Source organism: Sapajus apella, unplaced genomic scaffold (genome assembly GCF_009761245.1).
Source record: "Sapajus apella isolate SASKATOON/1434 unplaced genomic scaffold, GSC_monkey_1.0 scaffold44, whole genome shotgun sequence".
In the NCBI taxonomy this organism is placed as follows: Eukaryota; Metazoa; Chordata; class Mammalia; order Primates; family Cebidae; genus Sapajus; species Sapajus apella.
Window position 1 is genome coordinate 1,020,834 of NW_022436984.1, and position 22,098 is coordinate 1,042,931.

The 22,098-nt window shown below is 48.4% G+C and overlaps 2 protein-coding genes across 9 annotated transcripts in view; both read right to left on the reverse strand.

Moving 5' to 3' along the window:
• Window positions 1-89: 89 nt before the first annotated feature.
• Window positions 90-13,946, reverse strand: MPV17 (mitochondrial inner membrane protein MPV17). 6 transcript variants are annotated; one of them, XM_032301323.1, is made up of 8 exons: window positions 13,845-13,946; window positions 13,246-13,320; window positions 3,225-3,340; window positions 2,906-2,998; window positions 2,722-2,817; window positions 2,445-2,477; window positions 2,129-2,181; window positions 90-467 (listed from the first exon to the last, which is right to left on the reverse strand). In XM_032301323.1, the coding sequence occupies exons 2-8, from the start codon at window positions 13,313-13,315 to the stop codon at window positions 350-352; spliced, it is 579 nt and encodes a 192-aa protein (XP_032157214.1). In that variant the 5' UTR covers window positions 13,316-13,320; window positions 13,845-13,946; the 3' UTR covers window positions 90-349. The 6 variants fall into 6 exon arrangements, with proteins under 6 accessions (XP_032157214.1, XP_032157216.1, XP_032157218.1 ...); XM_032301325.1 differs by having other exon boundaries at window positions 90-569; XM_032301327.1 differs by having other exon boundaries at window positions 90-569; window positions 3,225-3,457; window positions 13,845-13,880.
• Window positions 13,947-14,989: 1,043 nt separating this feature from the next.
• Window positions 14,990-22,098, reverse strand: part of GTF3C2 (general transcription factor IIIC subunit 2) — a 35,564-nt gene continuing 28,455 nt past the window's right edge. For 2 of the 3 annotated variants that reach the window (XM_032301319.1, XM_032301321.1), the window contains 7 exons: window positions 20,123-20,267; window positions 19,863-20,024; window positions 19,586-19,673; window positions 19,216-19,344; window positions 18,777-18,929; window positions 17,888-17,995; window positions 16,595-17,633 (listed from right to left, as the gene is read on the reverse strand). In XM_032301319.1, the coding sequence (XP_032157210.1) occupies window positions 17,415-17,633; window positions 17,888-17,995; window positions 18,777-18,929; window positions 19,216-19,344; window positions 19,586-19,673; window positions 19,863-20,024; window positions 20,123-20,267 (1,004 nt within the window). In that variant the 3' untranslated portion in view covers window positions 16,595-17,414. Of the gene's footprint in view, window positions 15,859-16,594; window positions 17,634-17,887; window positions 17,996-18,776; window positions 18,930-19,215; window positions 19,345-19,585; window positions 19,674-19,862; window positions 20,025-20,122; window positions 20,268-22,098 lie in introns of those variants that run through there. The other variant, XM_032301320.1, reaches the window with a different exon arrangement.

Below are 22,098 nucleotides of genomic sequence, written 5' to 3' on the forward strand. Positions count from 1 at the left end.
ATTGGGCTTGGTGGTCTCTTGGCTTCTTTCCAGCTCTAGAAATGACTCAATAGTTTTCTGCTTAAAAACTTACTCATTACCACTGCAGATTCCAGACTACATATTTAATAACATATTTGCTGAGGCACCATATAAAGGGTTCTGGGGTTTCTAAAGAGCTGGAGCTACAGTAACGCTGGGCAGGGTTAGAGTAACAAATGTGTCTGTGAAGAGTGGGAACGAGTAGCATCTGCTGGGATATGGGTGTAAAGTTGATAAGGTCATGAAGTTCACCAGATATTCATAGAGTGCTTAGTATGTGGAGGGAGTAAGACTATTTTAAAGGGCTCTAAAGCAGTCAGTGTACATTTTAGAGTGAAGAGAGGAATGGCAGGGTGCTAGTCTTCTTAAGTTCTGACTGGCAACCCAATCCCATGGAAACTGCTGTGCCCACTTTGAGGAGGTTGTCTGACTGTTCCAGGTCCAATCTGCAAAGTGGAAATGATGGAGTGAGGTAGGCTTAGGGCCGATGTGCCTTCCAGGACAGGTAGGAGTTCCAGATAACAGCAACGCATTGGACAACAGCCAACCTAAGGAACAGGAATAGCACCGTGAAGAGGAAGGCTAAGCATGAGCAAGGGCTGGAGACCAGAGCGTGCGATGGAAAAGGATGGATCCTTTCAGAGTACTGGCAGGTTTAGGTCTCTTTCCTTCAGCGTCATTTTTTTTTTTTTTCTGACACAGAGTCTCCTTTGTCACCCAGGCTGGAGTGCAGTAGCATGATCTTGGTTTACTGCAATCTCTGCCTCCCAGGTTCATGTGATTCTCATGCCTCAGCCTCCTGAGTAGCTGGGACTACAGATGTGTTCCACCACAGCTGGCTAATTTTTGTATTGTTAGTAGAGACTGGGTTTCACATGTTGGGCAGGCTGGTCTCCAACGCCTAACCTCAAGTAATCCACCCATCTCAGCCTCCCAAAATGCTGGGATTACAGGCATGAGCCCCTGCACCTGGCCCCTTTAGCACCCTAAGGGTCTGTGTGGCTTGGACCAAAGGACAACTAGCCCAAATTCTTGTGCCATCCCAGAGCTCTGTTTCCTAGGTGCTAGCCTCAAAGGCTAAATACTTAGCGGCTCTCTTGCCATGCTTAACTCTGTTATTCACACCTCTGTCTGGGCCCCTTCTAAACTCACTGATCTGTCTTGTACCAGCTGAGATTTCATCTTCCAAAATGTACTGCCTACCATATAAAGTAGCACCTTTTTGTTTTAAATTAACCTTGCTCTAGTTTCAAAGAGTGTTGCAAGGACCCTAATGGATTTGGTTCATAAGTCTGTATTCCTTTTTTTTGGAGACAGGGTTTCATTCTGTCACCAGGCTGAAATAAAGTGGCACGATCTCGGCTACAGCAACCTCTATCTCTCAGGCTCAAATGATCCTTCCACCTCAGCCTCCCAAGTAGCTGAGACTAAAGGTGCATATCACCATGCCTGGCTTTTTGTAGAGATGGGGTCTCACTATATTGCCCAGGCTGGTGCCGAACTCCTGCACTCAAGCAATCCTCTCACCTCAGTCTCCCGAAGTGCTAGAATTACAAATGTAAGCGACCGTGCTCAGCCAGTCTGTATTCCTTTTAGCTATGGTATTCATGTATATCTTGGCCATGTCCCCTCTGAAGAGTTCCATATTTTCCCCTGTTCCCAAGACCCCTCACCTCTAAGCATTTGAACCATGCATCTTCAGTTCCACTATATTTTTGGGTACGGTTCAGCAACTATCTTTATCGTATCCAGCCAGGCTCCTACTTGGCTTTCTGGTCTACCTGTCTAACCTAGGCAGCAGCACCCCAGGCACTGTCCCTGCAGATATGCCATCAAGTGCGGAGCTCAGGTGGGATGGAGACAAGGGTAGTGGAAGCAGGATCCTCCCTAGGGAGATGAAGAAGGTTAATGGGAAGATATTCTGGGACAGTTTCTGGAATGGCAAGACATTCTTAATAACATGCTTGGGAAGCTGAGGAGCTCTGATCAGGGCTCAGCATTCCGGTTGGGGGTCTAAAGTAGCTCAAGGTTGAAATGAGAATCATGTTCTCTCCAACTGTTGCTAATGTGGGTCTTCCTTGATAGGTGGGGTAGGGGTGCGGCATACCTGTAATGAAGCGGGATCAGGTAGAAGTTGGCTAACTGCACAGCAGGCCATAGCTGCAAGAGAGAGAAGGTAAAGGTTGGATGGTTGCCCCACCACCTGACCCCAAACTAACTGTCTTTCCCGGCCCTACCCCAACTTCTGCACACAAGAAGAAGGCGAACAATTGGGTGATGGCTTCCCTAATTACGGTGCCCATCCTGGGAATGAAAGAGGAATCCCAATGGAAAGGTTTTCCATGTCAGGAGGACCCCCAATCCCAGGATAGTTCTAGACTTAAGGAAGCAGGAGAACAAGCAGTTGGGGTGTCAGCTCTTACATAGTAGTTGGTGATAAGGGCATCAGGATAATCCTGGAGAGACAGAGAAGGAACAAATTAACACTTGCACCTCCAAGCAGCTCCCACTTCCCAGTGTGAACGTCACACATGGATGTCTGTTCAAAGAACACATTCCTGCACCATGCCCTCAGCTCCTCCCCTCCATGGCCTAGGACTCAACCTCCACTTGCCCCTTTTTATCCTGGTGAAACCTGTCTCCTTCCCCTGGGCTGTCAGCCTGCCAGCCAAAGACATTCTCCACACCTGTCCGGCTCACCCGCTGTAGTTTGGCCCAATTGTCCTGGGCTGGAAGTCCATTGAGTGCCCCTACCAGTGGGAGAAAGCACCCCAGAAAACATGGGGCAAAGCCACCCTAGGGAAGAGAAATTCAAGTCCTGTGAGTTCTTAAATCTCCACCTACCCCCAAGACAGCTCACCCTCCCCACTGTTCTCCTGCTCACCTGATCCAACAACATCTTCTTCAGTGCATCAACCTTGGTGGTGCCAGGGATGAACCGATCCAAAACCTTGTACCAGCCTCCTACCACAGGGCCCTGGAAGTACACCCCAGATAGCGGCAGGCTGCAGTGAGGGGACACTTGGCATTTATATCACTAAGCTCCCCGCCCCAATTATCAGAAAGCCTTAGGGGAAGTGGACACTAAGAAAAGAGAGGGCAGTAGGTTGGCTTAGGTGTCAGAGTCCAAGGGAAGCCAGATGATAGTAAAGCACTAAGACCACTGTTGAGTCTACCGAAGCCCTGCTGAGGGTAGAACTTACCACAAAGCCACAGCCCAGCAACACCATGGTCAGAGTTCGGCTTCTCTGGTGTTCCTGCAGACCCCGCCTCTCCACCAGCTGCTGTGAGATAATGTCACCCACGCCCATCAGAGACCCTGTGCAGGGTACACAGGTGTTGTCAGGACATCTCCTAGAATGGGCTGCTGTTCCAAGGAGGGAGGGACATCTGATGGTAGCCACTGACACTCTGGCAGTCTGCCCAGGGCTTCATTCTGGAAACAAATGACCAGTCCCTTCCTGCTGCCTCAAAGCCCTCATGTCTCCAAGGATGGTGACACCTCATGTGTATCCTGTCAGAAGCTGGGATGAACAAGCCTGGGCCCAGGAACTTTGCATTGAACTGTAAAGGGAAGTCAGAGTCAGAAAGTGTAGACAGAGGAAGAATTTAAGGCCACAGGGCTAAGAACCAGAGACTGTCAGAATCGAAAGGGGCTTTAAGATAATTTAATGTAAACTCCTTATTTTAGAGGTATGGAAACAAAAGTCCAGGGTCCCACATAACCAGTAAGTGCAGAGCTAAGGCAAGAACCAGGTGGCTGGATTCCTAGACACTGTTCTTTCCAGACACAGCACAATGAATAAATCGTGTAGACCGGTAGGAAACCCTGTTTTCTCCCCCGAGCCCAAGGCAAGACCCTGCCAGCAGCTTTCACCTTGGTCTTGGGGTCTCTATTTGTGGAGAATAGCAAGAATGACTCTTTCTTTCTTTTTCTTTTCCATTTTTTTTTTTTTTTTTTTTTTAGACTGAGTCTTGCTCTGTCATCCAGGCTGGAGTGCAGTGGTGTGATCTCAGCTCACTGCAACCTATGCCTCCCAGATTCAAGTGATTCCCCTGCCTCAGCCTCCCGAGTAGCTCCCACCACCATGCCTGGTTTTTGTATTTTTAGTAGAGGAGGGGTTTCACTATGTTGGCCAGGCTGGTTTGGAACTCCTGACCTCAGGTGATCTGCCTGCCTTGGCACCCCAAAGTGCTGGGATTACAGGCATGTGCCACCGCGCCTGGCCAGAATCACTCTTTTTCTAAAACAAGAGAGCTGGCCTGGAATGGTCGCTCACACAACCAAGTGTAATCCCAGCACTTTGGGAGGCTGAGGCAGGATGATTGCTTGAGCCCAAGAGTTTGGGGCCAGCCTGGGCAATATAGCAAGACCCCACCTCTATAATTTTTTTTTTTTAACAATTAGCTGGGCCGGGCGCGGTGGCTCAAGCCTGTAATCCCAGCACTTTGGGAGGCCGAGGCGGGTGGATCATGAGGTCAAGAGATCGAGACCATCCTGGTCAACATGGTGAAACCCCGTCTCTACTAAAAATACAAAAAATTAGCTGGGCATGGTGGCGCGTGCCTGTAGTCCCAGCTGCTCAGGAGGCTGAGGCAGGAGAATTGCCTGAACCCAGGAGGTGGAGGTTGCGGTGAGCCGAGATCGCGCCATTGCACTCCAGCCTGGGTAACAAGAGCGAAACTCCGTCTCAAAAAAAAAAAAAAAAAAAAACACAATTAGCTGGGCATAGTGACATGTGCCTGTAGTCCCAGCTACTAAGGAGGTTGAGGTGGGAGGACTGCTTGAGCCCAGGAGATCGAGGCTGCAGTGATCACACCACTGCACTGCAGCCTGGGCGACACTGCAAGACCCTGTCTCAAAAAGAAAAAAAAAAGTAATAAAACAAGAGTGTTCAAATGTTCACAAGCAGGAAGAGGACTGGCTGAGCTGATAACAGTCCCCACAAGAAAGTCTTGGCCACCTCTTGGCACAATCGGCTAAACCGAGATTTCCCCCATTCATAACCTTACACTGAGTTGGCAATGGATATAGTGGCCATTTCCCCCCAGGACTCTGCACCTGCTTCCCTTTCCCTAACTGCACAGACACCCAGCTCCAAGCAGCCCTATTTAGACACCCACATCCAGAAACTACGACAGAAATCATCACTGTTTACAGAGCCCCCAGTCTATTATGGTGGCGTGATGGTTTTTAGCAAATACACACTTATCAGGCCACTTGGGAGTGACCATATCATCTCTGGCTTGTCCGTCTATCTCATCAAGTAATGAGAGCCACCCTCCAGCCCTGTAGCCGCACTGTCCCCGTGCCCTCAATTAGCACTGGGCAAACACGTCCTTCTGCCCCATTCCTTGGCCCGGAGCTGGCTCTGACGTCCATGCTGGCTGCACACTCACTGCTGCGCTCTTCCTCCATACCCTCTGCCCAGCCCTGCGCCCTGAGCAGCTTAGTCAAAGGAAGCTGGGTAAGGCTGACAGCTGGGGCTGGGGATGGTCACCCAAGGCTCACCTGGGCTGCTGGCCATGGAGCAGCTCTGGGCACCCCCAGTCCTGCCTTGTCTCTCCCTGAAACTCCCAAAGTGGTGGGGCTCTTCCCACAACACTGCGAGACATGACCTCCCAGAGACAAAGACAGAATCCTAGACACCCCTCACCATACACCTAAGCAAGCCCTTTTGGTAAGTGCTCAGAAAATAAAGGAAAAATGTCAAATGTACTGCTCCAAACAGCAAGACCATTCTGAGAAAGGGCATGAAGAACTCTTGAGTCCCCTCTAACCTGTATTCATCACTGTTGGCAGGCTGAGGGAAGCTAGAGAGATTTAGGGGCCAAAGCAGTTCACGAGGTTACATCTACTCAGAGAGATCTGGACACACTAGACTTAGAGAAAATACTATAGTATTCCAGAATGAACAGCTCTGAAGATGAGCTGGAGCTAGACAGACTGGTCCAAGAAGGTGCGAGGACCTTGGGGCACTGCAGGTTTACTCCCACCCCAAGCAATCAGCACTCAGTTCCCTATCCCTCCAGGCAGGGATAGGAGGGAGCTGCTACAGCTCTGCAGAAAGGAAGAGTGCTGCTGAGAAGGGGAGGGAATGGTGAGGCAGAAAAGGCAGTTCCTTCTCAAATGAAGGGACAAACAGTGTAATGGTCTACTTTGGTAAGGTGTTTACAAAGGGCGCTTATACATTTATCCTCACAAAAGATCTGGGAGGTAGGTGGTCACACCTCCGTTAATTAATTAATTCATTTGTTTTGTTTGTTTGTTTTTGAGATGGCCTCTCACTCTGTCACCCAGGCTGGAGTGCAGCGGCAGGATCTTGGCTCACTGCAACCTCTGCCTCCCAGGTTCAAGCCTCAGCCTCTTGAGTAGCTGGGATTACAGGTGCCTGCCACCACGCCTAGCTAATTTTTTGTATTTTTAGTAGAGACAGGGTTTTACATCTTGGCCAGGCTGGTCTTGAACTCCTGACCTCGTGATCCACCCACCTTGGCCTCCCAAAGTGCTGGGATTACAGGCATGAGCCACTGTGCCCGGCCTCATTTATTTATTTACTTATTATTATTATTATTATTATTATTTTAGACAGAGTTTCGTTCTTGTCACCCAGGCTGAAGTGCAATGGCATGATCTTGGCTCACTGCAACCTCTGCCTTCCGGGTTGAAGCGATTCTACTGCCTCAGCCTCCTGAGTAGCTGGGACTACAGGCAGCCACCACCACACCCCACTGATTTTTGTATTTTTAGTAGGTATGGGGTTTCACCATGTTGGACAAGCTGGTCTCAAACTCCTGACCTCAGGTCATTCACCTGCCTCGGCCTCCCAAAGTGCTGGGATTACACGGATGAGCCACTGTACCCGGCCCACACCCCCATTTAATGATGAATTTTGAGAGATGAGATGACTTGGTAAGGAATACAGTTGGGACTGAACCCAGGCCTTCTCTCAAGGAGGAAAAAGGAGGCCAGGGTATTCTCAGTGTGGGCTGACATGGGCTCAGAGGTCAGCGGCACCAGGAGGCCCCTGTGACTGCTCCCCCGCCAGCTGTTCCTGCCCAAGTGAGGACCCAAAGGGCCTGCATATCAAAGACATTCCCTAGACTAATGCACTTCCTCTCCGTCTTTACTCCCCAAAATTCCATCACTCTGCTCCATGTCACCTTATAGGGATGGCAGGAAGCAATATTCCTGGGAAAGAAACAGAGAAGTGTGTGTTTTCACTCTTCATGGCTTGCCAACAGTCAAACAACAAGCTAGAGGCAGAGCTGGAATGAAAAGCCAAGTCCCTGACTTCTAGCCCTGTAGTCCTGGAAGCCTGCAGCCTTGCAGAAAGATGGATTCAAGGCCCTCAAACTTTGCTCGTCTAGCCTGAGGGACTACCAAGTGACAGGGCAGCAGTTGGGGAGAGTAGGTGGTAGGTAGATCTGCAATCCCTGACAGTTCTGTTCATTTCAGAGGAGCAGCGCCCAGGGGTTCCTTTGCTCACAAATGATCAGGCCCCATGAGCCTGCAGCAACTCCAGGGTGGTATAAGGCTTTGGTGCAAGCATAGAGCAAGCCTGCTTTTCCAGCACAAGTGACCCTTTGAGCAGGAAGGACCCAGACAGTTAGATTCCTCATCCCATCTTCCCCAACCCCAGGGCCGAAACAGACCCAAACCACCTCAACCCTGGACATATCTGGTTGGTCTGGACCCTCCAGTGCTCTGATCCCCTGCCCCTTGGACTTGTTTCCAGGGAGTTGGGACTGGAGGCCTGAAGACACATAATGCCCAGAGGCCTGATGGGGCAGGGTGAGGGGCTGCTGGGCAGTGACACCCAATGACAGGCTGGGCGTGGAGCCCAGTGAGCAGATGCTGGCGCAGGTGTGACATCATGCCCCTGGGTAGGTGCCAGTTCTCATGTCGTCACTCCCCACCAGATCCAGTGGCCGGGGGAAGGGAGCCTGCCTCTGAGCACAGATCAATTTGGGACCACTTCCTGCCCACTAGTGGAAAAGCCCCAACTTCTGTACCTTCTTCCCAGGCGTAGGCGGGGTAAATTCTCTACTTCTATTTTGTTTCTCTACTTACTTTTGTGGCTTTTGCATCTCATGTGCAAGAAGGCAGAGGGGCAAGAAGTGGCTTCTTGGAAGGAGGAGCAGGAAGCATGTCCTTCGGTCCAAGAGGCCTGGGTCAGCAGGTATAGCTACTGGCATGGGGCCAGCAGTGCTGCCGTTCCTCCCCAGAGGTCTCCAAACATTAGTTAGTTGCCTGGGGTAGGGGCTCAGTCTGGCACAGAGTCCAGAGGGAGTGGAAGCCCAGCAGTAGGAGTGGGGAGTGGGTCCTCTGGGATTATTCTGAATGCTCTCCCATTCTGGCCTAAACCCATCCTACTCCTAGAAAATGAGAAAAAAATGGGTAGTTTTGCAGCTTGTCAGGTATCTAAGCCCACATCAGCATCTGGAGGCTCCAGTAGTCTCAAGTGCAAGGCAGTGTGGCAGGCAGCGCCCTGGGTTATAACGCCAGCTGTACCACTGACCATCTGAGACCTCAGTGCATGACACTCACCCCTCCTTCCTCAGTTTCCTTCTCTGCAGTCTCATGGGCTGGACTGGATGGTCTGTAAGGTCTATTGAGCTCTCACACCCTCACTTAATTCAAACTCCAGGGAAACCAGTATCTGTTGGAACTCAGCTGCTCCCACAGCACGACCAAGGTGGACTAAGATGGATGAAGCTGGGCCCGGGGCCCACTGGAGAGTGGAAGGGCCCTCAAAGAAGGAAGGGATAAGGCTGACTCACACTCTGCAGAACATGCAGCCAATCTTCCCCCAGACTAACCTGTTCCTGACTCTGGCTTGGCCAAAACTGGTATGCTAGACATTTCTTTTGAATAATTTCAAATGTTCTTATTTACCTATCTCTTACTCCAGCCATTACTACAGTTCAACGGGATAGATCCTTGCTTCAGGCCTATGCCATACCTGGGTCTTTGCTGTTGATGGCTTCAGTGACTATGCATGTGCAAACTAGTAGTGGAGGGGAGTTATCCCATGAGGTGAATCTTTTTTTTTTTTTTTTTTTGAGATGGAGTCTCGCCAAGGCTGGAGTGCAATGGCACAATCTCAGCTCGCTGCAACCTCCGCCTCCTGGGTTCAGGCAATTCTCCCATCTCAGCTTCCTGAGTAGCTGGGATTACAGGCGCCTGCCACCACATCCGGCTAATTTTTGTATTTTTTAGTAGAGATGGCATTTCACCATGTTGGCCAGGCTGTTCTCGAACTCCTGACCTCAAGTGATCGGCCCGCCTTGGCCTCCCAAAGTGCTGGGATTATAGGTGTGAGCCACCGCACCAGATGTGGGGTGAATCTTTGACCAATGTGGGATGGGAGCAGCAGATAAAGATTTCTTCTTTTCTCTAGAAATTACTATTCATTTTCATGAGACTTACTTACAAAAAAAAGAAAGAAAGAACTATTCATCCAGACAGTCCTAAAGAGTATGTCTTTTCTTTTCTTTTCTTTTCTTTCATTTTTTTTTTTTTTTTTTCTGAGACGGAGTTTCGCTCTTGTTACCCAGGCTGGAGTGCAATGGCGCGATCTCGGCTCACCGCAACCTCCGCCTCCTGGGTTCAGGCAATTCTCCTGCCTCAGCCTCCTGAGTAGCTGGGATTACAGGCACGCACCACCATGCCCAGCTAATTTTTTTTTGTATTTTTAGTAGAGACAGGGTTTCACCATGTTGACCAGGATGGTCTCGATCTCTTGACCTCGTGATCCACCCGCCTCGGCCTCCCAAAGTGCTGGGATTACAGGCTTGAGCCACCGCGCCCGGCTCTTTCATTTTTTTTTGAGACAGAGTCTTACTTTGTCTCCCGGGCTGGAATGCATGATCTCAGCTCACTGCAACCTTCACTTCCTGGGCTCGAGCGATTCTCCTGCCTCAGGCTCCTGAGTAGCTGGAACTATAGGCACACACCACCATGCCTGGCTAATTTTTTTTATTTTTAGTGGAGATGGGGTTTCACCATGTTGGCCAGGCTGGTCTCAAACTTCCAACCTCAGGTGATCTGCCTGCCTTGGCCTCCCAAAGTGCTAGGATTACAGGTGTGAGCCAACATCCTCAGCCACTTTAAGGAGTATTTCAAAGAGCTTCTCATTCCAAGGGACTGAGCAACAGCTGCCCTTAGAAGTGGCTAATTCAATAATGCATCCTTCTAGTGGCTCTCCCTTTTTCCTTCCATGGGATCACTTCCTCTCCCTAACAAGGTATCTGTACATAAGCTTCAGGCTCTGCTTTTTGTAACCCAAGGCTAAGATGGTTATCCACCTTCAGATTATGGCAAGTGGAACAAAGCTAACCCAAACACCACTATAAAAAGAATATGACTTGGGCAATATGGCAAAACCCCATCTCTACCAAAAAAGAAAATAAATTAGCTGGGCATGGTGGTGTAAGCCTGCAGTCCTAGCCACTTGGGAGGCTAAGGCAGAGGATCCTATGTTGCCCAGGCTGGAATGCAGTGGCACAGTTATAGCTCAGGATGGGATCATGCCACTGTACTCCGCCTGGGCAACAGAGCAAGAGCCTGTCTCATAAAATAAAATAAAATAAAATAAAATAAAATAAAATAAAATAGTTTATTGTGCCTGGGCTGCCAACACTCACAGAAAGAACCAACCTGTTGAGTCTTTAAGTTTATCGAGCATTTAGGGGCACAGTGGCTTGCGCCTGTAATCCTAACACTTTGGGAGGCTGAGGCGGGAGGATCACTTGAGGTCAGGAGTTCAAGACTAGCCTGGTAAACATGGCGAAACCCTGTCTCTACTAAAAATACAAAAAAGTAGCTAGCCTGGTGTGGTGGCGCACCTATAGTCCCAGCTACTCAGGTGGCTGAGGCGTGAGAATTGCTTGAATCCAGGAGGTGGAGGTTGTAGTGAGTTGAGATTGCACCACTGCTCTCCAGCCTGTGCAACAGTGTGACACTCTGTCTCCAGAAAAAAAAAAAAAATAAGAAAAAAAAATTTCCAAAGCCTTTTCACAGTGATATTCCAGGAACAATATATTCCTATATTCCTTTTCACAGTGATAATAACCATACAGCTAAACTCAAGTTGTTGTCATTGTTGTTGTTTTTGAGACAGTTTTACTCTTGTTGCCCAGGCTGAAGTGCAATGGCGTGATCTTGGCTCACCACAACCTCCGCCTCCCGGGTTCAAGTGATTCTTCTGCCTCAGCCTCCCGAGTAGCTGGGCATACAGGCATGCGCCACCATGCCTGGCTAATTTTGTATTTTTAATAGAGACAGGGTTTCTCCATGTTGGTCAGGCTGGTCTCGAATTCCCAAGCTCAGGTGATCCGCTCGCCTTGGTCTCCAGTGATCTGCTTGCCTTGGCCTCCCAAAGTGCTGGGATTACAGGTGTGCCTAGCCTAAACTCAAGTTTTAAAAGAGGAAACTGAGGCTCAAAGCAGCTTACTGACTTGTCCTGATTAATGCACCTACTAGGTGCAATGGCTCTAAGATTCAAATCCTGGTCTTCTAAGTCTGAAGTCTCTGTACTGTTTTCTAGTGTGATGAGCTATTCCATGGAACCTTAGAAACTACTATGCTGGGGTCCAAAAGTGGCTCAGTGAGCTAAAGCCACTTTCCCCCTTTATTTGTAGTTTGATCCAAATACCCTGAACAGGAGGGAAGGAAAAGTCTGAATGGTCTGAAAAAGTCTGGGAAAAGTGCTGGGAGGCTACAATTTGCTACAGGGCAGAGCTGGGATGTCAGTACAGCCTCAGGAAGACTGAGGCTGTGGAGCTGAAGGGCTCCAGCACCAAGAGACCAGAACCCCAGTTCAGCCACATGTTGGCACCTGGGCTTCCTTGGAGCTCTAGCTCCTGCCTTTGTCAGCTGCAGATGTCTTGGGTAGAGAAATGCAAGGACTATCCTTCCCTCCCTATTCTTGATGACCACAAGGGGGAAGCTTCCATCTGGCAGTTATGGGCCCTGGGGGAATCTGAGCCTGGGCAAAGGGCCCAGCGTGTCAGTTCCCATCACAGCCACGCTGCCCAGCATGAGTCACCACACACGCAGCCAGGTGAGTCATACAGGCTGACGGACACTGAGGACAGGACGAGAGGTGGTTGGGCACCGGAGACTGGAGAGGGACTCAGGGAAGGGCCAAATAATCCATCTCCTGGCCATTCATGCAGTTAAGTTTCTAGTGCTGATGTAGGGCTATTCTGGTCACAGGACCCCTGTTCTACTCTGGCTTTCAGTAGCCTCCCATCCCTTCCAATGGTCCTCTTCTCAGAAGCCCAGTCATCAATAGAATCCTGTTCCCCTCCTCTAAACATGGGCAAAACCTCATCTTAATGTGATTACCCTTTGTACCCCAATGGTCTAAGGCCTTCTAATCATCCCCCATAAGACTTACTTATCTTCGCACCATCCTCTTACATTAGCTAACTTGCAGAATGAAGATGGTAACAAATGTAGGTAAGTCACGGCGTTACCTCTGTGAGGTTGGTATTCAGTCACTGCATTTGGAGTGATTGGTATCTGATCAATCCAAATGGATCAGGATGGAGTGATCGGATACCGTTTGGAGATACATATTTAGACAGTAAATGATAAGAAAAGCAAATGAATGATATAAACAAAACTCAGGAAATTTGTGTGTGTGAATTAGGGAGAGGTGCTCAAGAGATCTCAAAGCTGGTTGCTGATACAGAACTGTTCAGTTTTAATGCTATTTAAACTGTACATACATGTCTCAGTCATTCTTTTGTATGTTTCACAATAAAAAATACCATGAAAAACTCGGGTAGGAGTCTTGATTTAGCACTTATTAGGTGTGATCTAACGTGGACTCAACCCTCCTAGCTCACACAACTTTGTGGGGGCCCTATGCTATAATGTATATAAAAGTGCTTTGCATACAGTAAAATGTTAGTTTTCCAAGTTGGGGCCTTCTGGGGCAATGCCTTTATCTTATTTCAGGACTGACCAGCTTTTTGAGGACTTTGAAATCCTAAAACCCTACTGCACAGCTTGGCCAACTATGCCTACCCCTTAAAAACAGCCTTGGGGGCCACCCTCCAAAACAGACTGGGGACAGTGTGTGATGAAAGCCAGCCAACCCTTCGAGAGGGCTGAATAGAAACAGAAAGTGAGAGTGGTGCAGTGAGACAAGACTCTGGCTTCCAAATCAGTCTGCCCTGGTCCCACTCAAGTCCTAGAGGGACACTCACCAGCTGTCAGGACCTGTACTTTCCACGGGTGAGCAGCCAGAGCCCGCTGGTATGCCCGCCAGAGTGCCATGCTTCCTGTCAAGCCAAGAGAAGAGGGGTCACCCCCGCTGTCCCTTTCCACAACTAAGGAGCCGCCTGACATTCCCTGTGCGCACTCCCTTGCCCTTCCCACTTCCAATGTTACTTAAAGGGGCAGAGGCCACATACGGGATGCTTCCCAGACAGCTTCCTGTTGCAGGAGTCGCCTTAGGCAATTGGGGAAGAGAGAAAGGCTGTGGGAAGCTATGGACTCCCAGTAGCAGCCACCAGCCACCCCACCCTCAGTCCTGAAGCAGGGCCAATGGAGGCCTGGGTTCCCAACCGAGACACTCAAGAGGGCAGCTTTGCTCTGGCTTCCACCCAGAGATTAGGTCCCTGAAAAGACAGCTTGGTCCATCTCCAGATTCAGACTTGGTTGCAACCAGTGTAACCTTCCTGAGTCCAGCTCCAGACCCAAAACAGGGTACATCACTGTCCGAATATACAATGACCACATGCCTTGTGGGCGCTCATGACTTACAACACTTTAAGCCAGTGACTGCGGATCCTCCGCCACTCACCTGAGTGCGAGCTGGGCGCGGAGCCTCCCTCCCACGTAACAGGCTGGCCTAGGAACTTCCGCGCCCAAGTCCCGCCCCTTCCGCCCAAAGTCCCACCCCTTCCGCCCAGCGTCCTTCGGACCTTCGCACCCAGGACAGGAATGGGAGTGGAGCGAGCCAGATACCCCTGGAGAGCGACTTAACTCGGTCACCCACTCCGTGAGCGACCCCTTTTCCAGCTGGACTGCGCCGGACCCTTGTGTGGACCCTGCCGGCCTTACTTCCCACCTGGGTTCAACCCTCTGCCTCCTCCAGCCCCTTCTCTCCCCTCGAGGCCCGGGCCTCTCTCAGTCCGGTAGTCTCATTGTTCAGCCCACCCTCCCCCGCAAGAACTTCACAAGGTCCTGACATCCTTTTCTCAGCAATCGTAGTTCGGGAGCTATAAGCTATTTTTTGTCTGTAGGTTCTTCATTATCCTCAGCTGTGAGCTCATGCGTGGGTGAAACTGGAGTCGTTCATATTTGTCCTCATGCAACTATTTCAGTGCTTTGCTGCAAACAGCCACTTAAGAAATATTGCATACATGTGACTCTTCCACAGAAAGCACTGGAATTAGAACCTCAGAAGACATTAGATATTGGCTCCCTAACTAACGGGCTGTGCAGCCTTAGTCATGACTAGACTTGGTCTTAAGGCTCCGCATCTGTAAAATGAGGGGGGTTACACTATTGACTTTCCAAACTCGGCTCAGTTCTAGGAGTTCTTCAGGAGATGTTTGTGTGTAGGGGGATGAGAGGGGCGGTATTACTACAGCTGCTTCTTTTTTAAAAAGTATATACTTCTCAGAAGACCCATTTTTAACAATGGGGTCCACAATGCATGTTTGAAAACCAGTAAGCTTATCCGTTCCAGCTCTAACATTCTAAGAGTCTGTGACTATACAGCAATTATCTTTTCTATAGCGTTGGGAATGTCTACAATATCCCTGGCAATGGATTTGTTAGGCTGGCAGGCTTTACTTATCTCCTGGGAGCCCAAACATCAGGAGGCAGACTCTTTTCAGGCTGTCCACTTGCCCAGCTCCATCCCCAATTCACCCAATTCCTTTATTAAGGCAGGGAGACTCCTGCCACAAATCCTGGAGGAAGAGTAAAGGAATCAAGGAATTCAGTGTCACAAACATTTAACTAAAACGCTTCTATTTGCAAAACAGCATGCTAGAGAAGTGAGTTAACACAAGTAAATGTAATAGGAGACCAAATGTGGTAGGCTGTAAAGTTATATTCTTAAGTTAGACTGAGTTCATATCCCCAGCACCACCACTTACTAGTTATATGACCTTGACCTTTTACAGACTGCTTACCCTCTCCACCTCTTTTATCATTAAAATGGCAATACCTACCTCATACAAGTGACATATGCAAACTGCCTGAAACGGATCAAGTGCTTAATGCTTGTTTATCCTTTTTCCTTCCCCCGTGGGAACACAAAGGAGACTTTTTTTTTTTAACTGGAGAAAACTGGGAAGCTCTTTGGTGAAGGTGGAATTTGAGCAGGGACCTTGAGGGATGAATTGAACTCGGATAAAGATGGTGGAAAAAGACACTCCTGGCAAAGGAAGGAGTATGAGAAGAGGAATAAAGGTAGAAAAGTATATGAACTGTGGACAGTATGAAGTGGATATACTGGGAGGGACAGCTGGAAAGAGAAAAAGCTCTTGGTAGAGAAAAGGAACAAGGTCAAGAGTAGGGCTGAGACTCAGCTGCAGAAGCAGGGCTGCCAGCGCCAACCTACAGTCTCTCAAGTGTGGATCCCCAGGTCCCATCTTTTCTACCACTGAAAATAGGAAAGGGACTGCCCTGTAGAATTGAGTAAAGCTTTCTTTGACAGAAGGCACTCGCCTAACAGCTCAAAAAACTGGCTCAATGTGAGCTGGATCCCAATAGGGTAGTGCAACACTTGGCTTCTTTGCACTGACATAGGTTCTCTCTCTGCTGTTGATGGACTTGGGTTTCCTCCAGGTCTGTTTTCTCATCTGTAAAGGATGGAGATGGAACTTTTTTTTTTTGAGATGGAGTCTCACCCTGTCACCCAGGCTGGAGTGCAGTGGCATGATCTCAGCTCACTGCAACCTCTGACTCCCAGGTTCAAGTGATTCTCCTGCCTTAGCTTCCCAAGTAGCTGGGATTACAGGTGCACACCACCACACCCAGCTAATTTTTTATATTTTTGGTAGAGATGGGGTTTCACCATGTTGGCCAGGATGGCCTTGAACTCTTGACCTCAAGTGAACTCTTGCCTCAGCCTCCCAAAGTGTTGGGATTATAGGCATGAGCTACTGCACCTGGCCAGGACTAAACTTCTTGATCCCCTCTTAAAGGACATTTTCTGATATATCCCTACACTACGTATTTGGCCAGTCTAGAATGCCAGAGGGTTTTGTACCAGGTAGGCACTGATCTCTACTTCCTCCAAAAAAAACAGCTGCCTGTTTTTTTCTATTTCCTGAGGTCATCTATTTCCCTCCAAACCCCAGCGTATACTCCTAGGCATTTCAAGACCATGGTTTGCCTGTTTCTCACCACTAGCATCTGTCTTTGCTTAGGAGGCAGTATCCCATGAGAGGACTCTAACAAGATGAGATATAACAATACATTACTGTACTTGGGTTCTAAACACCTCCTATATGTAGAACTGAAGTAAACATTATAATAAGTCAACAATGTGACAGTATCATGAAGGATCAAAAATCATGACGTGTAAAAGAATGGTTGAAGTAACCGAAAATATTTAATCTAGAGAAGACTTGGGAAACACATGATTGCTATGGTTAAATATTTAACAGGGAAATCACAGGGAAGATGACTAAATTTCCTAACACCCATGAGTAAAATTTATAGAGGTATACTCTGACTTGATATAAAGGAAGATTTTAAAAAACATGACTCTTCAGGAGTGTTCAAGTAGGGTCAGATGACCAGTGATTGGGAATACTTCGTAAGCAGGAGCAAGTTAAGATCTGAGCTACTGTTCTATCGGTAGGGTGTTCGTGGTGTTCCTTGGTCAAAGTAGTACTCAAAGCAACTTCAGTCTCACAAATTACTATCACCCTTGTGGGCATATATAATGGTTACCCTAAAGAGGAAGTTTCAGAAGGCAGTAATATAGTATCCTAAAATAGTCAGACAGGAGCCTTCATGCAGATACCTTTTTCAATTCTCCATACACCCATTCACAAGTGGTTGCAAAAACACCCAGTACCTTTACTTAAGCTTCACCCACTTAACAATACGCTCAATATGAGCAGTTTGACTCCCAAGCCTAGGTCAGGCCTGAGTGTTTCTCATGAGCCATAGTCTTAAGCTGAGGAGCCTTGAGAGTTTGTGGAGGGAGAGCCCCCCTGCCCGCAGGGGGCTGTGATCACAGAAGTCTGTGGAAAGAGTGGGATCTAAGGAGTCCTGGGAGGCAGGCCTAAAGGTCCAGGCCTGGCATGATCAGTGTCCAGGGAAGGCCCCCAGTTCCTATGGCTCTGTGCATAGGGGCCATTTGTTCTTGACCGACTTCACTCCAAGGGTCTGTCGTGGACCAAAGCTAGGGAGTGGGCAGAAGGTGATGGCTGGTTGGAGAGAAGCTAGGCCGTCTAGTGGGGGAGGATGGTTGGAACATAGCATTGAAGTGGGCTCGACTTTCAAGCTGCATACGGTGGCCCAGTGGGGAGGCAAGTCCACGGACAAAATGGATTCGAACCAGCCCTGACTGCCCCCCAGATACCAGCCATCCATAGGAGTCCAGGTTTGGGCTGAAACGTACCTGTGAAGAGAACAGAAAACAAAGAGAGATGCTCATGAGTGGTGCTTGAGGGTGACTCCTAGCTATATGAGCAAAAAAAAAAATGAGCCACAATCAAGAGTGGTAAGAATGAGAAGCCAGTGAATGAAGTACTGTCATGCTCTGGAGGAGGAGGAGGCTATCATCTGTGTAACCTTTTCATTTCCCATTTCATCAGCCCCAGGCCCAGAGCACTGGGGGGAAATGAGTGGAGGGTGGCAAGGATGAGAGATTACCTTATGAATAGCCTCCAGCTGCAGCCTGTCCAGGCAGAGTTGAGAATGCCCCTCTCCCTCCTGCATGCGCAGCATTGGTTCTCTCCGGAGCAGATCATGGAATGAACCCTGGGGAAGGGAAATGAAACAGGCGAGAAAGTGACAGACTCCTTAGTTTTTATTTTTTTGTTTTGGTTTTTATTTATTTATTTATTTTTTGAGATGGCGTTTCACTCTTGTTGCCCAGGCTGGAAGGTAATGGCGCGATCTCAGCTCACCGCAACCTCCACTTCCAGGTTCAAGCGATTCTCCTGCCCCAGCCTCCCGAGTATAGCTGGGATTACAGGTCTGCGCCACCACGCCCAGCTATTTTTGTATTTTTAGTAGAGACGGAGTTTCTCCATGTTGGTCAGGCTGGTTTCAAACTCCCGAGCTCAGGTAATCTGCCCGCCTTGGCCTCCCAAAGTGCTGGGATTACAGGATTACAGGCGTAAGCCACTGCACCTGGCCATTTTTTTTTTTGAGACAGAGTCTCGCTCTGTTGCCAGGCTGGAGTGCAGTGGTGCAATCTTGGCTCACTGCAATCTCCGCCTCCTGAGTTCAAGTGATTGTCCTGCCTCAGCCTCCTGAGTAGCTGGGACTACAGGCACGTGCCACCAGGCCCAGCTAATTTTTATATTTTTAATAGAGACGGAGTTTTACCATGTTGGCCAGGATGGTCTCCATCTCTTGACCTTGTGATCCTCCCACCTTGGCCTCCCAAAGGTGGGACTACAGGTGTGAGCCACCAAGCTCGGCTGAAGCTCCTTAGTTTTACATCTTTGTGCTAAACTCAGGATTGCGTACTATACAAAGACTAAAGTTTTCTACCTTTTCTAATATCACACCCATTATCCTGGCCTCAACTTACCAAATCTGTGTCTTGAAAGAGCAAGTAGTGATGGTTGACAGTTTCAGTATAAGTTCGAGCCTTGGGAGGGTCAGGGACCCCAGATGAAGCAGAAGAATGGTCTGGACCTTCAGGACTGTCCTGATACGGTATCAGATCTGCTTTATATATAGGCTGAAAGGAGATCATGAAATTAGGTTCTATAATACTAAAGACAGAATAAAAGCAGAGAGAGGAAACTGGTTTGGGCAGGAAAGGCTTAAAGATAGAAGAAAGTAGTATGTTTAAATATATGCTCAGATGCAGTAGGGTAGGGAAGATTATACACAACTCTGTGCTAAGACTTTCTGGGATAATATTAGGGCTGGGAGACCTAGCACTAATTTGTACTCTACCAGAAATTGGGAAGGCATGTGCGTTATAGGATCCAACAGCTGCTGTTAGGTGTTCATATACGTACAAATCTTCGCTCTACAGGTCGCTTGACATTTATTGGATTCAGTGCCATATCTGGCAATATAGCAGCAATGAGCTCCCCAGATATGTCTCCTGCAGCTATGGTCCCAAGCCAATCAGATCCTGAAAGACTCTAATAGAAAGAGACAGATTTCATTCATTCATTCTTTCATTCATTTATTCAGAGCTGAACTGGTAACAACTGCAGTCTGACACACACACACAAAAAATGAGTTTATCATAACCCACAGCCCTGATAAGAGATACCACACACTTATCTTCTCCTTCTATCCAAAACTACTGCCTCTTCCTGACCACTAATAGTGCATAAATGAACGGTTTTCCTGTGTAATGAAGAAGAAAGAGGGGCTCACCCAAACAGTGCCTTTGCGAGGAGCAGTGAAGTAGGCTTTGAAACCAAAGTAACCAGCATCAATATAATGAATCCCACAGAGTCCGTAACTGTTAAAAGAGAAATAAATTTAAACCTTCCTTTTCTTTAGATTCATTTCTACTCCTTAACCTCTTCCAGAATTTAAACCACCTCAGTGAACCAACTCTCTACCCTCCTCTCCCCACAACAATCTGGCACGCTTTGCACCCCAACCCTTAGGGCCTGTCCCCAGAGGTCCTATCTCCATCTTGCCGTACGAGGCATAGCAGTTGTCCTGAGCCACAGTGACGCCATTGTAGGGGAGCAGCCAGGCCAGCTCTGTACTCAAGAAGCGCTTAATAGAATTTATGGGTTCATAAGGTCGTCGTAAGTCCCAGAATTTGATTTTCCGGTCACTCCCCGCAGAGACAAGGAAATGGCTGTGAAAAGATGGGAGAAGGTCAAATCTGAATAAATCTGGAAGAGTCAGCCTGTCCCAATATTCACCTTCCCCCTCCAGAGATCTCCTATTCTATACCTGTTAGCTTTGCACCATTGAAGGGTACGCACAGCCTGGTCATGGGCTAGGAAACACTGGAAGGGGTAGAGCTTTAAGGAGCCGTCGGAGAGCCGTATCCGCTGCAGGGGTGAGTTAGTGGGAAGGTTCCAGAAAACCACCATGCCTGAAGTAGGGACACAATGTGTAGGTATTAAAAACAAGTTCTTTCTTCCTTGCTCTAATTTCTTTCTTTTTTTTTTTTGAGACGGAGTTTCACTCATGTTACCCAGGCTGGAGTGCAATGGCGCGATCTCGGCTCACCGCAACCTCCGCCTCCTGGGTTCAGGCAATTCCCCTGCCGCAGCCTCCTGAGTAGCTGGGATTACAGGCACGCACCACCATGCCCAGCTAATTTTTTGTATTTTTAGTAGAGATGGGGTTTCACCATTTTGACCAGGATGGTCTCGATCTCTTGACCTCGTGATCCACCCGCCTTGGCCTCCCAAAGTGCTGGGATTACAGGCGTGAGCCACCGCGCCTGGCCTTGCTCTAATTTCTTTTTCTGGGTTCCTAGGACCTTTGTCTTCTACCCTTAGATCCAAACCACTATGAAAGGATGTGTGGATCCTGATTAGCTATCCAACGCTCCCTCCAGGGTTTAAAGACTCAACCTGGTATTTTAACCCCAATTCTAATCAATAAAACAATAGCTTTGTCTGGAATCTACAGTTGAAAAATGATAGGGTGAATACACCTACTGCAGAGAATAGAATGCACCTCTCTCTACTCCCTATAAATAAAAGTTAAAGGACTTTTAAGCATAGGCTGGGATTGGTGGCTCATGTCTGTAATCTCAGCACTTTGGGAGGCCGAGGTGGGTGGATCACCTGAGGTCAGGAGTTCGAGACCAGGCTGGTAAACATGGTGAAACCCCTTCTCTACTAAAAATACAAAAAATTGCCCAGACATGGTGGCGGGTGCCTGTAATGCTAGCTACTCAGGAGGCTGAGGCAGGAGAATCACTTGAACCCGGGAGATGGAGATTGCAGTGAGACGAGACTGCACTATTCCACTCCAGCGTGGTGACAAGAGCAAGTCTCCATCTCAAAACAAACAAACAAAACCTCTAGGACAAGGATTAGCAAACTACAGCCTATGACCCAAATACAGGTTGCTACCTGTTTTTCTGGAACACGGCCACACCCATTCTCTGTCTATAGTTGCTTCAATATAATGGGAGACTTAAGTAGTTCCAACAATGGCCAAACAGCCAACAAAGCCTAAAATTATTTTCTATCTGGACCTTCACAGAAAATGTTTGCTAACTCTGCCCCAAGACAAAGAGAACAGGCAAGAAGTCAAAAACAACACAATGTTGCTAGGTGCAGTGGCTCATGCCTATAATTCTAGCACTTTGAGAGGTAAAGGCAGGAAGACACTTTCGCCCAAGAGTTTGAGACCAGCCTGGGCAAGACAGTAAGACCCCATCTCTAAAAAATAAAGTAAGGCTGGGTGCAGTGGCTCACGCCTATAATCCCAGCACTTTGGGAGGCCGAGGTTGGCACATCACCTGAGGTTGGGAGTTCGAGATCAGCCTGACTAATATGCTGAAACCCCATCTCTACTAAAATACAAAAATTAGCTGGCCTTTGGTGGCATGTGCCTGTAATTCCAGTTACTCCAGGAGGCTGAGACAGGACAATCGCTTGAACTCGGGAGGTGGAGGTTGCAGTGAGCTAAGATCATGCCATTGTACTCCAGTCTGGGTCACAGAGGGGGAGACCCTGTCTCAAAAAAAAAAAAAAAAAATCAGCTGGATGTGGTGGCGCGTGCCTGTAGTCTCAGCCACTCAAAAGGCTGAGCCACTAAGGGAATGAGTGCAGCACCTATGAACCTTTCTTGAAAAAAATTTGTTGATGGAATTACAGCCATGCAATATAAATAATTCAGCAATGGAGGGGAGACTGAGATAAATGGACTGGGAGAGGCACTCAATCAATATGTAAGTTTAGGAA